Source organism: Sebastes umbrosus, chromosome 18, assembly GCF_015220745.1.
Source record: "Sebastes umbrosus isolate fSebUmb1 chromosome 18, fSebUmb1.pri, whole genome shotgun sequence".
In the NCBI taxonomy this organism is placed as follows: Eukaryota; Metazoa; Chordata; class Actinopteri; order Perciformes; family Sebastidae; genus Sebastes; species Sebastes umbrosus.
Window position 1 is genome coordinate 16,644,865 of NC_051286.1, and position 16,789 is coordinate 16,661,653.

The 16,789-nt window shown below is 39.5% G+C and overlaps 2 protein-coding genes across 6 annotated transcripts; one reads left to right on the forward strand and one right to left on the reverse strand.

Moving 5' to 3' along the window:
- The first annotated feature begins 84 nt into the window (after positions 1-84).
- Positions 85-6,108, forward strand: ngs (notochord granular surface). Of its 3 annotated transcripts, none has more exons than XM_037750583.1 (11): positions 85-379; positions 1,660-1,822; positions 2,107-2,256; positions 2,386-2,505; positions 3,135-3,230; positions 3,678-3,812; positions 4,438-4,548; positions 4,640-4,750; positions 5,023-5,147; positions 5,278-5,577; positions 5,682-6,108. In XM_037750583.1, exons 1-11 carry the CDS (start codon positions 183-185, stop codon positions 5,776-5,778), a joined length of 1,605 nt encoding a protein of 534 aa, XP_037606511.1. In that variant the 5' UTR covers positions 85-182; the 3' UTR covers positions 5,779-6,108. The 3 variants fall into 3 exon arrangements, with proteins under 3 accessions (XP_037606511.1, XP_037606510.1, XP_037606512.1); XM_037750582.1 differs by having other exon boundaries at positions 87-379; positions 1,657-1,822; XM_037750584.1 differs by having other exon boundaries at positions 89-379; positions 1,657-1,822; positions 5,687-6,108.
- pgm3 (phosphoglucomutase 3) lies at positions 4,615-16,722 on the reverse strand. 3 transcript variants are annotated; one of them, XM_037750580.1, is made up of 14 exons: positions 13,791-13,892; positions 12,228-12,436; positions 10,976-11,160; positions 10,729-10,796; positions 10,472-10,605; positions 10,149-10,344; positions 9,427-9,584; positions 9,266-9,349; positions 9,083-9,181; positions 8,775-8,894; positions 7,628-7,750; positions 6,930-7,103; positions 6,718-6,845; positions 4,615-4,633 (listed from the first exon to the last, which is right to left on the reverse strand). In XM_037750580.1, exons 1-13 carry the CDS (start codon positions 13,816-13,818, stop codon positions 6,756-6,758), a joined length of 1,668 nt encoding a protein of 555 aa, XP_037606508.1. In that variant the 5' UTR covers positions 13,819-13,892; the 3' UTR covers positions 4,615-4,633; positions 6,718-6,755. The 3 variants fall into 3 exon arrangements, with proteins under 3 accessions (XP_037606508.1, XP_037606509.1, XP_037606507.1); XM_037750581.1 differs by lacking the exons at positions 4,615-4,633; positions 13,791-13,892 and adding an exon at positions 16,580-16,722 and having other exon boundaries at positions 6,140-6,845; XM_037750579.1 differs by lacking the exon at positions 4,615-4,633 and having other exon boundaries at positions 6,140-6,845.
- Positions 16,723-16,789: the final 67 nt, after the last annotated feature.

Here is a 16,789-nt window from a genome sequence, read left to right on the forward strand (position 1 = left end):
CTTGACACATGTTTGTAGGGACATTCACCTCTGGGTTGGGAAGGTTCAACATTCCTGTGTAGTGTTTTAGGGAAGGGCTGAGAGGAGGCCTATAAAGACCCCAACATTGACTAAAAGGGTGCAAGAGACCATCAGTTTCTCCAGTCCCCAGTTGAAGTTGCAGAAGTGACAGGAGCGTCAACATGAGCCGCAGTCCAGAGAGGATGTCCTCATACCGCCGGCACTTCGAGGGCGCCTGGGCCGCCCCTCCTGCCTACCAGCTCCGGGTGTCCAGTCCCTCTCCCAGCCGCAGGGACACTCGCCACCGGTCGGTCAGCTTCACCCGGAGCGGAGGCTCGATGGGGCGGAGGGCCATCTCCAACAAGGCTCGCATGACCAGGTGAGTCACCTGCAGGGTGGAAGAATACACAGACCTTTTACTGAAGTAGAAGTAGCAAAACCACAGTGTAGAAATACAAGTTACAAGTAAAAGTCATGCATGCAAAATGAAACTTTAACAAGTAAAAGTACAAGTATGTGGGCCATAGGGACACTGAACAAACAATACATCTGTGCAATATTAATACACTGAATGTGAAATACATTTATGTGTGCAATATATCCTTGATGCAATATACACCTCAAGTGTAACTTTGTTTACATTTTATTTATTACATCCACCCTACCTATTTTACTAGTGCAATTACCTCTGTTTACATTACATCTATTTTTATATTTTATACTTCTAGTGTAACACTTCTGTTCATATTTATTTATTACTTCTACTTTACCTGTTTTATTTGCTTTATAACTGTGTGTGTGTTTTACCTGTTATATGTTTTATCTGCCTCGTTTAGTCTTGTCAAGTATTTGTTTTAAAGCACTGACCAGAAGTGGCAACTGTGAATCTCGTTGTATTTAATACGATGACAATGAAGCGTTCTATTCTATTCTATTGTAAAATATTCTTAAAGTACCCATAGTAAAAGTCTCAGTATGCAAAGTGGTCCATTTCAGAATAATGCATATTATTATAAATTATATATTATTGAATTGGAAGTATTGGTGCATTAATGTATATATAGCTGGTAAAGGTGGGGATTATTTCTTACTGTGAATTTCACCAAGGGATCAATAAAGTATTTTATTATCTTTATCCATAATAATACATCATCATTTGTTGATTATATTTCGTATATTAATAATTAGAATCTGCAAATAACTAAATGTATCAAATAAATGTAGTGGAGTAAAAACATACAATATTTCCCTCTGAAATGTAGTGGAATATAGAGTGTGCAGCAAAATTAAATACTTAATTCTAAATCACTATAATCTTATGTTTTCATGCTCACAATGCAGCTTTAATGAGAGATTAAATCCCATAATTATTGCAGTGTTGCATGTACCAAGGCTGAGTCCTTAGCGCAGCAGCCCGGTGTTTGAAACCGACCCTCTTGCCCCTCTCTCTCCTTTTTTTTTTTAACTATCACTGTCACTATCAAATAAAGGCAAAAAGCCCAAAAAAAGAATAATCTTAAAAAAAAAAAAGAATAATTATTACAGTATGCGTGCATAATAAGCAATAGGTGTAAATGTGTCAAAATGAAAAGAAAAAAAAATCCATAAAATGAAAAGACAATGAGTAATCTAATGGGAACTCTTTCCCGTCTACAGCAGTGTGAGTATGGGAGCTCTGTGCTTTGGTATGTCCATGGGGCTCGGGCCCAAACTGGACCTGGATGCAGCAGCAGCAGAGAACCAGGCCTTTATGATGACTCGCACCACTGAGAGGAAGGAGATGGTAGACCTCAACGACCGCCTGGCAGCGTATATTGAAAAGGCAAGAGGACCGGCCACACCCTGACACACATTTGCACGTTTCACTCACACAAATCATCATCTTTCAAATTCTTGACATCTGAACTTTGCAATCTGACCTCTTTATTAGCTTTTTCCACCCTGAACTCTTTGGGTCTTTAGCCCATAACTTTTTCTTTAATTATTCCTTTATAAAGCATTATAACAAAAAAGCAAAACATGTATAAAACCATATACTGTAATTACTTTGTTTTTGTACTTTCAACTTGTAATCATCATGTCTACGTCTTGCATTTCTTCTTGTAGGTGCGAACCCTGGAGTCAAAAAACAAGCTGCTGGAGGTTGAGATTGAGGCCCTGAAGAGCCGCCATGTCAGACCATCAGGCCTCAGGCAGCTGTACGAGGTTCAGCTGAAGGAGCTCAACAGGGACGCAGAGAGAATGAGAGTCCAGCGGGTGAGGGAGGTCATATCTCATGGCAGGCAGCAACATATTTAGATCATGGTTTCTTGTGACTCCTTTTCATCCCATTTATCTGCTGCATTTTTTCCATTTAACAACTGCTTGATCATCTGTTCTGTGCAGGATATGTCTTTGGCAGCCAAGGAAGCGATGCTGGGCCAGTTGGACATGCTGAAGGCCAAATACGAGGAGGCCGTGGATGCCCGCAAAAAGACGGAGCATGACATTGAGAATCTCCGTCCGGTAAGAAACAGTGGAAAGTCTTTTTTTCACAACTAGAAGTTAAAGAGGACCTATTATGCTTATTTTCAGGTGCATACTTGTATTTTGGGTTTCTACTGGAACATGTTGACATGCTTTAATGTTCAAAAAACACTTTATTTTTCTCATACCAGCTGTGCTGCAGCAACTCTTTTCACCCTCTGTCTGAAACACTCTGTTTGAGCTCCTGCGCCCCCTGAAAAGCCACGACCTGCTCTGATTGGTCAGCTGGCCCACTCTGTTGTGATTGTTCAACCAAACCAAACTCTTTGGACTCCGCTCCACTCTAACTAGCTTTGTTTGAGGACGTGTCAAAAAGCCGCTAAGCAGGTATTATGCAAATGTGTTACTTGGTGACATCACCACGTTACGGAAGGAAAAGCAGGACTTGAATCAAGGCGTTTCAGGCAGTTCAGGTGCAGTGTTTCTATGGGGGAGAGTAACTCCGTTTAGCCTGGACTTTGGACTTTGCAGACCTTTTACATGCACAAAAAAACTAAAGGAAAGGGAAAAAGCATAAAAGCATAATAGGTCCTCTTTAATAAAAGGTTTGTGAACAAAACTTTTATTTTACCAAATCATTCAAACCTCATGTGGTTCAAATGTCCCAGGATGTGGATAAAGCAACCTCAGCCCGGATTAAGCTGGAGAAACAGCTGGAAAACCTGGAGGTGGAGCTGGTCTTCCTGCAGAGAGTTCAAAAAGAGGTAAAGCCTGCTGGTCTCTCCATTCACTGCATACTATGTACCGTATATGAGTCAGTAGCTTTTGGATGGGATGCCGTTCATTTTATCATTAACGGTTTAATGGGCTGGTAATTATTGCACTGACAGGTTATAGTTAAACGGAGACCTGGTTGATGGATAGAGTGAGTAAACGTGGTAATTATCAGCGTGGTGTGAAGGGCTCAGAGGAAGCTAAAGGGGAAAGCTGTGACTAACGTGTGGAGCAGAGCGGTGGAGCTCCTTAACAACATAAATAAATGTTTCCATGTTACTTACCCAGGTCAAATACTGTTTCCATGTATTTCTAAAATCTTAGTTATCTTATAAAAGTAATGTATTTTAAACTTAATTTTAGATACAGGCCACACTGTTTTAATGCTGCGTCTATCGCTATTCTTCTAACTCTGGTTGTTTGTGATCCACTGAAAGGAAATTGAGGAGCTGGTGCAGCAGATCTATTCATCAACCGCCAAGGTGGACATGACCTTTGGCCTCCCGGACCTCTCCTCTGCTCTCAAGCAGATTCAGTCTCAGTATGACAGCATCGCCGCTAAGAACCTGCAGGTAGGGTGCAACAATGAATCATGTTCACTTCAACTCCTTTAATGCACAACAGTCTTCAACCGCCATGAAGGAACTGTGACAAATACTGGTGTGCATTACTGACATACGATCATTAGTGTGTTTGGGTTATAAACACTGTTAATGACCAAGAGGGAAATCATATTGGAACTCACAAATATCTGACACTGAGTGGCGGAAGGCTTTGTACCTTCAAATTCTGTATTTCTTACATTTTGCAATAGTGAACCTGAAACGCTGACACATTTGTTCATTCTATTCAATTTTGGACAGATATGGAAATATACATTTTAAGGAACACTGGACACAATTAATTGAATTTTATGATACATCTCATGATCCTGCTTGTAAAATTTCATACACACAAATCTAAATTTGCCAAGTCTTCCCCCTATTTAACATTTTTTTAAATAGATTTTATCATTTTAATGCAGTCTCTGAAACATGTAAATAATAAGAAAAGTGTGTCTACTATACATAATTATAACCAATTATTTGGTGATATGTCTAGTATACAATTTTAAAATGCGTTCTATTTTTTTAGTCAATGATGTCTGACTATATTTTCATAATTAAGTTTAAAAAATAAATACTTGTTGTTCTCCAGGAAATGGACACTTGGTACAAGACAAAGTTTCAGGACCTGAGCAGTGCCACCAGCAAACACGTTCAAAGCACTCGAAGTGTGAGAGAGGAAATCGCAGGCTATAAGAAGGATGTGAGTATGATTTCCTGTTCTTGTTTATGGTTACTATACTACCACTTCTTAGCATATAGTAACAGCTGTGTGTGTATGTGTGTGTATATAGCTTCTTAGCAAGGAACGTGAGTTGGAGGCGCTGAAGACGAGGAACGAGTATTTGGAGGCTCAGATTCGCGATGCGGTGGAAAAATACAAGAAGGAGGAGGAGGACTTGCAGGTTACTGACATAATTTGCAGGATGCATATGAGACATTGTAATGAATATATACTGTACATACATTTGCATAAAGCAAGAATATTTGCCCACTCCCATGTTCATAAGAGTATTACATACTTGACAAATCTCCCTTTAAGGTACATTTTCACAATTAAATATCACAATTAAATATTTTAATTGATTGAAAGCCCTAATAAAGACCTTTTTCTAGTCATCCTCTGACCCGAAACTCCTTAAAATAAATTCTATTTTGTTGTATTGTATTTTACCAGGAGCGTATAGAGGCGATTAAACTGGATCTGAAGATAACCAAGGAGAAGATCGGCCTGCTGCTGCGGGAATACCAGGACCTGCTAAATGTAAAGATGGCTCTGGAGATTGAGATCACCACCTACAGGTGAACAAAACATAACCTCATGCCATTTCTACAGAATGTAAACCTGTTTTACATTTAGTAGAAAATGTAAGACACACAGTTACGTATGCAGCATTCATTCTAACTTCACTCCCCTCTGTTTATTTCTCAGGAAGCTGATCGAGGGGGAGGACAGCCGTCTTGGCACCATGGTCCAAAACCTGTGCATAACTGGAGGCTCGCATCTCACTTCTAGTGTAAGCATGCGTGCTGCCTCAGCCTCAGCTTCTTCAGTCTCTGATAGCTCAGCCACTTCAAAGCCAGGCGGAAACCCCAGTGGCACGAGCAGTAGCGGTGCTGAGAAAGCTGCGGGTGCTCCCAGAGTGGAGGTGTCCTCATCAGACACCCAGACAGATGGTAACTTAGAGGAGCAGGCAACGGAGACGTCTGAGAGGAAGACTGTCCTAATCAGGTAGACGGTGGCACAGAATTTCTGTCGTATAACGTTTATGATTTCAATCAGAATCTCTTGCTGATAATGTAAAACTTCTTATTTTTCCACCCCTTTTTTCCCAGAACAGTTAAGACAGATGAGGACACTTATGAGAGCGACACACAGGAGCGCACCATCACCATTTCTGGAGCAGCCGACGACACCGATGAAGAAGAATAAACCGTTTATCGACCCCAAATCTCACTGAGCGACCCATGCTAACTATATGCTGTGCAAATGTCATGTTATTCTGTTTTTTTCCAATGCTTTAAAAAATCCTAGAATTCAATATTGTATTGGGAAAAAAACACACAACTTGTACTCAAGCAGCCCATTTCAAGGATTGTGTTTATCCTCCATGGAGACTTTACATTAAGAAAGCTACACACTGTGTCCAGTCACTCTGCTCTGCCTGCAACTAACTCACAATGCTTTTCTGCTATTTTAAACCTCCTGTGTGTCGGGAACGTGTCTTTTAAAAGTAACAAAATAAAAAAGCAAGCAATCATAGTTTTGGTTTTCATTTAAATCAAAAGAGACGTTTTCTTTTCCATTATTTATTCAAATCAAAGCCGCAAAGGCTTTCCTACAGACATTCAGGGGAAGAACAATTGCTATGACTTTCCTCATGTAAACTTGTGATTTAACCGTTTAAAAAAAAACAAAAAAGAAATTACATACAGTACCCGGTGAAAAAGATTCCATTTAGTAGGAAGTTACATAATAACTGAAAGTTAATTGAAACCATCAAAACCTTCTTAATTTGTGTGTGAAGACAATTTATGTTTTAATTATGGAATATATACAGGAAAGTAGTTCATTTATTTTACATTAAAAAAAACATGATTTAGAGACACATAGTAGCCCGTTTGAGACACAATAACCGTTATGAGTAGCATTACTTAAAGTATCATAAAAACCCTTCATTTTCTCCCATATCTTCACAATGACAGACAAATACAAAGAAATAGAGAGCTAGAGTGAAGTACCAAGTGCAATCAACAGTACAAAATATTTTTTTTTCTCCGAAAAGGAGCAATTTTGATAGATTATAACTTTAGAAAATAATGTTGTCAGTTGGGATTGCATTCAAAAAGCACCGATTGACTAGTCAGCATTGTGTGATTGTGTGTGTGTGTGTGTGTGTGTGTGTGTTTCTAGTGCAATGGTTTGGGTTCACCCCCCACTCCTCCAGCGAGACGATAAACCGCGAGGCTGACTTCATGTGCCAGGGCATCAGCGCTCTCCTAAAAACACAAATATGTATCAAAGAATAAAAGCAAAATTGACAAGAAAATGTCCAAAAGAGGACCAAAAAAAGAAATTCTCACCTGCGTTTCTGCCTCGGCGTAAACTCTCACCACGTCCTCGGTGCCGGAGGGTCTCACGAAGGAGCGTGCCTGTCTGTACTTCTTCACTAAGCTGTTGATGGCCTCCTGCAGTCCTGCTGGGCTCACTGCCTGTCTCTCTGCGTCTGTTGTGTCTATCACCCTGCGGTCCGCCACCTACAGAAACAAAATCAAGCTGTCTATAACTGCTTATATGCACAATATATTTGTGTGGCAGTGGCAGTGATGGGAGTACAGATTATGTACAAAACAGCAAAAGAGGTCAATTTAAGGTAACATCTCTACTCTCCTGAGAGTCTTTGAACGTGTTCTTGAGCAAGACACTGACACCCTACCAGGTCTAGGGTTACTGCAGTCACAGGTATATCAGATTAACTTGTCAAGTTAAGAAATCACAACAAAGCTGTCATTTTAAAACTGCTATTATATAAAAAAAAATATCTATCAGAAGTGTTGATACAATGATGGAGAGAGAACTGAGGCATACTGTAGGTACAATATTTTTTTATACAGTATAACATATCCATTCATTTTTTAAACTACACATTTCCCTAAAATTCAAGGACTTCCGAGGCCTGTTTTGTAGCAGCCTCTGCAATCATAGAGGGGCAAAGAAAAACAATTTCACAGGATTAACTATCAGAAATATTATACATTATAATACATAAATTAATGAGTACCTTGACTTTGAGCTGCCTGTTTGGCAGGTCACTGTAGATGGCGTCCCACTGCTGGATAGTCATCCCCTTGATGGCTAATATGGCTTCGATCAGCAGCATGTCAGAAATGGAATCACCTACAGCCTTTAGAGGATAAAAACACAAAGTGAATGGTCAGAACTGCCAATGACTTTAATGATACTGCTGTGTTTGCGTTAAAGCCGGGGTAGGCAGGTAGTATATGTTTGGCATCTTTGGGCAAAAATTCCATATTAGCCTTTCAACATATTGTAATTCAAGTGGTCCGAAAGAAAACCTCCTCATGGCTGTTTTCATTCTTTAAAAAAATCTATGGCCACTCACAGGTCATTTCAGAGAGAGAGAGCGTTCCTATTGGCTGTTCTACAAATGCAGATGCACGCGCATGTCCCTTTAGATGGTGAAAGCCTGATTCAACAGTGGAATATTCTAAAGGAAAAGTTGCTATTCCAGCATTGGCAACAACTGCCTACACTGCAAAGCAACCCAAAAAAGGGAGACGGACTTGTCAAAAAGAGAGTCCGAAAATGACAATATCAGCAAAGCATTTCAGAGATGGCTGCGGCTAGCAGGAGGCTAAACTACCAGTAACACTTTCTCTCCATCTCTCTATCAGCGTATTTCCACCAGTTCCGGTGACGGAGGGCCTCTCAACACTTTCCATTCATTTCCTATGGAAAGCAGTGCATGGTGGGAGTGTTGCACCGAGTTGGAGGGAGTCTGTATTTGCATGAAGTTGAAAAATCTCAACTTTATGCAAAATGATCCCGTCCAGCGCGACGTGTCTGACTCACAAAACTTGGACCAAAATGGTCAAATTAGGTGATAAAGTTCTAAAATGAAACAAGATTCAGCAGTGGCATTGCCTATTTTTCGTCCCAAAGGTTTTCAGAAATAGACTTTGGTGGATTGTTTAGATGAAAAAACTGAAAGTTTATGAGCAGGCCACCATGTTGTTTCCTGTTTGAACAGCGAGCAGAAAACCAGACGCTGACGCTCTATAATGGCGTCAGGATCACAATCGGGATGATGTTTGAAATGATTGACTAGTACTCGTACAGGTTACTGTATGAAGCGTGCTCATATATGCATGTCCTCGTCTGAAATGTGTTAGTGTGTGCATGTCCACCTGGGTGATGACGTTGATGGTGTTCCGCAGCAGGACAGCTGCTCTCTTCCTCTCGTCGTTGGTGCTGGAGTCCTCAGCCAGCTGCTGGAGCTTCTCTTCAGCTGCCTTGCTGAACAACACCTGCAACCGCAACACAAACACGTCGTGACACACGCCTCAACACGTCACATAATGTTAAGATTTATAGTACTTATTCATTAATGACACCAGATGTATTACAACATTGACACAGAAAATAATAATCACTCTTATTATTGTGCTAGATTGGTGCTTTATGTGATGTGTTTAAGTGTGTCTGATCTACTCACAGTGCCATGACCGTTGGCCTCGAAGTACACACCGATATCAAACTCCTGAGCTGCGTGATGAAGATGCTTCACTCCGGTTTTAGTACACCTCACTATCACCTGAAGCACATGAAAATGTGTGAAGTTATTAATATTTAAAAAAAATAAAAAAGAAACAAAAGAAATGCCCTTGTGTTTTCTCACCTTCATAGTGTCTTTCAAATAGTTTGTTGAGCTCCCGTTAGCATAAGCAGTTTGCACCACTGCTATCTCCAAGTCTAGACCAGCCTGTATGAACAGAAACAAACTATTTACTAAAGGTTTGTGTACATGTATTGTTGTCGTGTTTATATTTGAGAGTATACCTGTGTGAGCAGCTCTTTAAGGTAAGTGCTGATGAGAGTAGCGATTTTATCTCCATCCAGCAGGTGAAACTTTCCTCCAGCGTCGGCGTAGTAATAAACTATTCGGTCAGCGTCACCGTCATAGGAACAGCAACGCTCCCCTGGATTCAACTTAACGCCTTCACACAGAGACAGAAGAGGAGAGAGAGATGGAAGTGGTAAATTAAAAACAGCATCTATCTTTGTAATGTTCAAATTTTCTCTTGGTCGTATACGTTCATTTGGCACTCCCATCTTAAAACATATTTTTATTCTCTGGCTTTTAACTCACTAAGAGAGTTGCCTCTCTGTATTATTGTCCACATGTCTTTTGTGTTTTTTACTGTGTTGTTTTTATGGTTTTTGCCATATTTTGATTGTACAGCACTTTGGTCAACATTTGTTGTTTTTATATATGCTTTATAAATAAATTGGACTTCTCTAACAAAAGCTACATTTATAGGGACACAGAAATCGGCACAGATGTCATATAAAGTGAGTATATTATGTGTATTATTAGCTGATAAACAGTCTCCATCTTGTGGTCAAACACTGCATCTGTGATTTCATATATCGTATCTACTGTTTTGATGTCAGTCACTCTATATGATACTATACTTAGTAAGTGGATAAAAAGGATTTTCCTTTTGAGACACATCATTTCCATCTGCATCACAACATGTGTTCAGAAAGCATGGTCGCACCTGTTGGAGGTTTTTGCTGCACTTTGACAAAGTCAGCCCCGCACTCGTGGTTGAGCTTTCCTTTACTGCCGTCGTTGAACAGCGATATATGCAGCTCCCCCTTCAGGTGACTCTCCATCTCACGGACCTTTAGAGCCCCGACTCCATTAGCGCCGTCCACAGAGAGGTGCTTCTGGTCGTCTGTGCAATTGGAGGCCTGCCAGAGAGAAAAAGATGGAGGGAAGGAGAAAGGAGTGATTCCTGGATGGACTGGATATTGTTGCAAAAACACACCCAAATGTACAAGTTTTGAATAGAGTCACAAGAACACATGACACTCTTACATTCTTTGAGAGCTGAATGAAAGCTTGGGAGAGTTTCTTGTAGTATCCTTCCACTGTGGCTTCTCCATATTTACCCTGTGTGTTCTGACAGCAAACCATGTAGTGGAGCTGTGGGGTGGTCACCAAACCATAGTCTGATGGAGTCAGAGGGCAGATAAAGAGCAAGACGAGAAGACAAAAAGGTACAGAAAGTAATGAAACTAAGTAATTAAACAAATTAGTTTAAAATATGAGTACACAAGTTTAATTAACCCAACCTTTGCTGTGACCACCAAGTGCCGATACTCCATCCAATACTGCCTGTGAAAGGCTGGCGCTGCTGCTTCTATAGTTGGAGGACACGTGTGTTTTTACAGTCTTTTGTAGAGTGAAATAATTAGCTACCACAGCGAGAATTAATAATTACTAAAAGGCGTAAAAAGTCTGGTAAAAGTGTGTGTAGTTTACCCTTCGGCCCACGTGTATCTATGAAATCCAAACAAGAGATTACTCAAGATCACATACCTGGTGTCTTTGCCCACAAACACGTTAGCTTCCTGGCTCATGTTTACGGCCTCCTTCTCTATAATGTCCTTCAGAGCAGCGAGCAAATCTTCCTGCTCAGCGTTGGCCAGCTGGGTGGCGTAGACCTCCCATGTCTCAGTCAGCATCTCCCCCATGGGGTCCACCAGCTTCACCCCGTTGTCCTCCTACATAATATAAAGAGACAGACAGGAAGAGGATTATGATGCATTTATAGGATTGTTTAAACCAGTAGGATCACATAATATTAGCCATGGGAAAGGCAGAGGTGGAACCTGTACATTTTCTATTAAGAATATGAAAAGAAAACATTACGGGGCTGCACACTTAACGGAATATTAATCGCGATCACGATTTCGGTCTTCCCACAATCAAATGAACGTGATCGACTCCGATATTGAAAATGTGTGTCCGCTCATAGAAAACTCTGCTGCATATCAAATTAAGCGCTTCCTAAACAACGTGATCTCTCAGAAATACGTGAAATGAGCACAACCTCTTGACAGCGCATTACATGGTGGTGGCACGGAGTGTGTTAAAATGACATGCCGCCACCACGGCTGGTGTCTGTGTGTTTGAGAGAGAGGGAGACAGAGAGAGGACGAGGATGTGGACTATTGCACACAATGTTTCTGTAAGTTATTTATAACTTACGCTGCTTTGTCACATTTTACCCGCCCAGCCAAACCCACGATACTTTCTAGTAGGCTCACCCAAACCTGCCCGACAGGTTGTGGGTCGACCCACATATCACTAGCACATACCCTACAGCGACAGCCCTTGAAAAACTCCTGAATGTTGCAGCTGCGAGTCCAGAGCAGAAGAGTAATATTCAACAGAGAGGAGACGGGCAAAATGAAAATGCACTGAATTCAGGTGAAGAAGAACCTTATTTTAAATCTTAGTACATGAGCATGAACACAACATGGAAGTGAATTTATTTAAATATGAAACTGCAATAAAAATATTTTCTCCCTAAAATCAATGAATAATCGTGATAAATAATCGTGATCTCAATATTGATAAAAAATAATTGGGATTATCATTTTGGCCATAATCGTGCAGCCCCACAACGTTATGGGGTCAAATAACAAAAAGCTTTGACTGGAAAGATTAACCGTGAATGCCAAAATAAAACCAATAATCTAGAAAATATCCACACAGAATAAAAACTATATCATAGATCTATGGCGAGATGCAAAGAGACGTTAATATTTGCGAATGCCTTTCTCACCTCAGGGTTGTGCGATGCGGTGACCATGACTCCGATGGTGGCTTTGGTCTTTTTGGAGCGGATAGTGGCCAGCAGTCCCGATCGGAACATGACGTGGTCCAGCAGTTCGGCTTTGGTCCTGAAACCAGCGGTACCATACTGCGAAAGCAACCCTGCAGGCTTGGGATGCAGACCGGACTGCTTTGATACTTCCTGAAACTGGGCCATCTCTGACACACATTATAAAGACATAACAAACAGACCAGTTAGTGATGGAAAAAGTATTAATGTCAAACACAACAGTGCAAAAATTAAATACAAAAGTACAGAGGTATTATTACAAAAATGTACTTATAGTATCAAAGGTATACTTGTTGTGCCGTAGAATGATCCCTGTCACAGTTATATCATCATGTTAGAGGTTTATCATTACTTTATAGGTTCAAGTTCAAGACATTTATTTGTCTCTGAGGGGCAATTGGCTTTGCCACAGAAGTAATAACAACAACAACAGCTCATCACATAATACAATATACGTACACATACATCACCACATACTAAAAAAACACTTAAAAACACTCAAATACAGGGGTAAAAAAGGTGAAACCTTGAGGTACAAAAATGTTACAATATATTAGTTCGTGAAAACAACAGGCATGTGCGTGATGTTACCTGTACTTTATGGAGCTAAGCAGTGAAATGGCAGAGGGTAGGTATCAAAGAGATTTTATATCTAATAGTTTTGACTGATGGTTGCCTGAGACGGGAATCGGGGGGGGGGGGGGGGGTTGACTGTCCGAGATAATGATTACTGCTTTCCTTATCAGCAGCTTGTTGTACAGTTCAGGTTGACATTTCTGCTGGGCGCCAATGATTTTGCTGCTGATTTTAATCACCCTTGTTCATTTCGTTTAAATTAGCTTTTCTGTTTGAGGTTGAAAGTAGGCTGAGTAGGTGTCCCACTTTACGAGGGACTGCACAGCATTTTTATCCTTTGTCCCATGTCCCACATATTGAGATGGTATCCCGCATTTTCATTGGCTCTAGTTTTCAAAAGTCAAACCACTGCAGGACAGACGCTTTTCTAAAATCTGGCTCTCATCCAATGGCTGTGAAGAAAGCAGGGAAGACTGTTATCACGGCGCTGTGTTTGCAGTCAATCAAACTGCGCACACCTGGGTCAAGTGCAGGTTGACCTGTCACCGTCTTTGCTACACTACGCCCAACAGGGAAAATTGCGAGTCACAAGCTATGCAGATTTAGACGGAATATGATGGAAACTACCACAAAGAAAAGGAAGAGCAGCTACAACAAAGACTGTGAAACTACTTATAAGCATTTATAAGCCGGTGGAAGGCGATTGTCAGAGTTTTTTGTGAGTTATTTTGTCAATTTCATACAGAGGTAATACGACATGAAGCGACACAGTTCATGTGAGTCTCACAAGAAATGTGCGGCTCAAAAAGAGATGTGCCGATCTATGGATGCATTCAGGCAAAGCATAGAGATGTTACAAGATAAGGGGCAGAATAGGAATATTTATTATTCAAGTTAGATAGACATTATATCAAAATTGTAGACTACCTCTCGGCTTTGGTAACGTGTCCCACATTGTCCCACACAAACAAACTCTTTGTCCCACATTTGGTTTGTTGGGATCTGGTCACCTTAGTTGAGGGATGATTACTAGCAAATAAAAGATTTATAAAAGATTTATAAAACAATGTCATCAGGGATTTGGCAACCTTGAAATTGGCTAGCTTCCTCAGACAAAAGTGTCGCTGCTGGCTTTTCTTACTCAGCATATCTGTGTTCCTTTCAAGGTGAACTTATTGGCAATTATGATGCCCAAATGTTGACGTCTGAAATCAATACACGTCCTTAGTTTTTGTCACATTCAATCCTAAAAAACTTAATTTCACCAGTTTAAAAAATGGTAAAAAGCAGTACCATGAGACACTTCAGCATTGTTCAGCAGGCACACAATAACTGTGTCATCAGCAAACTTCACAATGTGCTGGTTATCAAACTCCCTACGTCAATCATTAGTGCACATAATATACAAGAGAGGACGCAGCGTTGGGGGGGAGCCAGTTGATGTTATGGGTAATCCAAATAGTAAGTAAGTAAGTAAAGTTTTATTTATATAGCACCTTTTAAAACACACCGTTACAAAGTGCTTCACACACAAGAAGAAACATCAAACAATGAAAAAAACAAGGAAGAATTACAATATGACACCCAGAAACAATGAGAAACAGATCAAACAAAAACAAACACACATGTGGATGAGGCCTATAGAAAGGCTTGCCTATAGAGATGGGTTTTTAGAAGCTGCTTAAAACAGTCCAGAGATTCAGCAGCTCTAATAGATTGGGAGGGAGGTGATTCCAGAGAGTTGGGGCTAAGACAGAAAAGGTCTGATCACCTTTTGTTTTGCAGTTTGAGCAGGGGATGGATAAAAGGCCGAAGTTAAAGGATCGAAGTGTTCGACAGGTTGAATATGGAACAAGGAGATCAGCAATGTAACTGGGGGTGAGGTCATGCAGTGCCTTATATGTAAATAGCAAGATCTTAAAGTTGATTCTGAATTTTACAGGGAGCCAATGGAGGGATGCCTGAACAGGGGTGATGTGAGACCGACGGCTAGTTCTGGTTAATAACCTGGCCGCTGCATTTTGAACCACCTGAAGGCGATTTAAAGCAGATTGACTGAGGCAGGTGTAGAGGGAATTACAATAGTCTAGACGGGAGAATATGAACATGTGAATTAAAAGCTCAAGATCCGTGGAGGACAAGATGCATCTGATTTTTGCAATGATTCTTTACTGGAGAAAGCAGGTCTGGACAAGTTTAGTGACATGATGGTCAAAAGTCATATTCCGTTCAAATATGATACCAAGATTCTTAGCTGTACGACTGATATTTGATTGAAATTTGATTGAAATAGATCTTTTAAATTTTCAATATTTGATTGAAATAGATGTTTATTCACTCTCACGCTCTGAGTCCTGTTAGTGAGGAAGTCCAAAATCCATCCCACAATGTTAGAGTCCAACACAACGCACTTTAAGTTTCTGCACCAGCAGGTGAGGCTGTATGGTGTTGAGGTTTACAGGTCTGCAAACAACAATCTACCATGGTTTTTTTACTACCCTTTAAGTGCTTTTATATGAAATTAAGTAGTTATACCACTATTATTAGCACACAAAGAAGTGTTTTGATGTTGTATGTGATTGAGGCTGTGCGAATGTGTATGTGTGTGTGCATGTATATATTGCATGTTGAATTGCATGTGCATATTGTATATTATAAATTGTATATTATAAATAATAATTTGTGCATATAAGAAAAGATAAAAAATAGTCAATATGATTTAGTTAAATATGTAAGTAATCAATTGGTATTCTGGATTGATAACACATTTATATTTTGATAAGGATAATTATATCAGTAACTAATTTATATTTCTGTATGACACAGATGAAAGGTAATAATTATAGTTAGAATAATTATAAATAATAATAATTATAGTTAGACAAATCTTAGGAAAACTTAATTACAGTATATGTATGGCTCAATAAGGAAGCTGGTTAATAATTAATAATTGACTTATGGAGAAGGGGTAGGATTAAATAAGTTTATACTTCTTCTCACTCCTTTTCTAATATGTAAATCAAGGCATCAAGTGTTTGACAATTTATTTTTCTTATGCTTTTCATTGTATGTACTTGTTTCTGACTGTCCACTTGTTGGTATGATCATTCTTTTTCTTTATTTTCTTTATTTTTTTTATTCTTTTGTATTCTACATGTTCGAAATAAATTTTTAAATTAAATGAATTTGAACTATTTTATATAGATAACATACTGTTTTATATAGATAACATACTGTTTTATATAGATAACATACTGTTTTATATAGATAACATACTGTTTTATATAGATAACATACTATTTTATATAGATAACATACTGTTTTATATAGATAACATACTGTTTTATATAGATAACATACTGTTTTATATAGATAACATACTGAGAAATCTTTTGAGCTTCTTCTAGATGAATTAAAACATAATAAACATTTTTAAAACGCTGACTGGAAACAACGCCTATACCAGGCTTTTATATAACACGTCAAAGGACAAGAAGAGGGCAAAGTTTGCAGAACATTACGGGTAACTGAATAGATAAACAAAGCAATAAACTGAATCACATCAATTAAATGACAGAGCAACGTCCTTAAACTTACATTAAACTGACTGAAAACACATTATAACACAGCAAAAACTAGTGTTTCCAGCGCTGAACGTTAGAGACAAACCCAAGATATAACTGTAAGCGCATTAAATGGTTTTTAATTCAACTTACTGTGTTGTTTTCTGGCTTTTCAGCAGTGAAGTCGTGACTGTAGTAAATTCATTGAAACGCTTCCGGGTTTGTCACATGGTTTTTTTTAAAGACTGAGGACGTGGCTACTTCCGCGTATATCACGCAATTAGTGACGCAATTACGCACAGACAGCGTGCCTTCTCTTCTCTTAAAGTGCTCTGATCTGCAGGGAACGCCCTGAACAATACA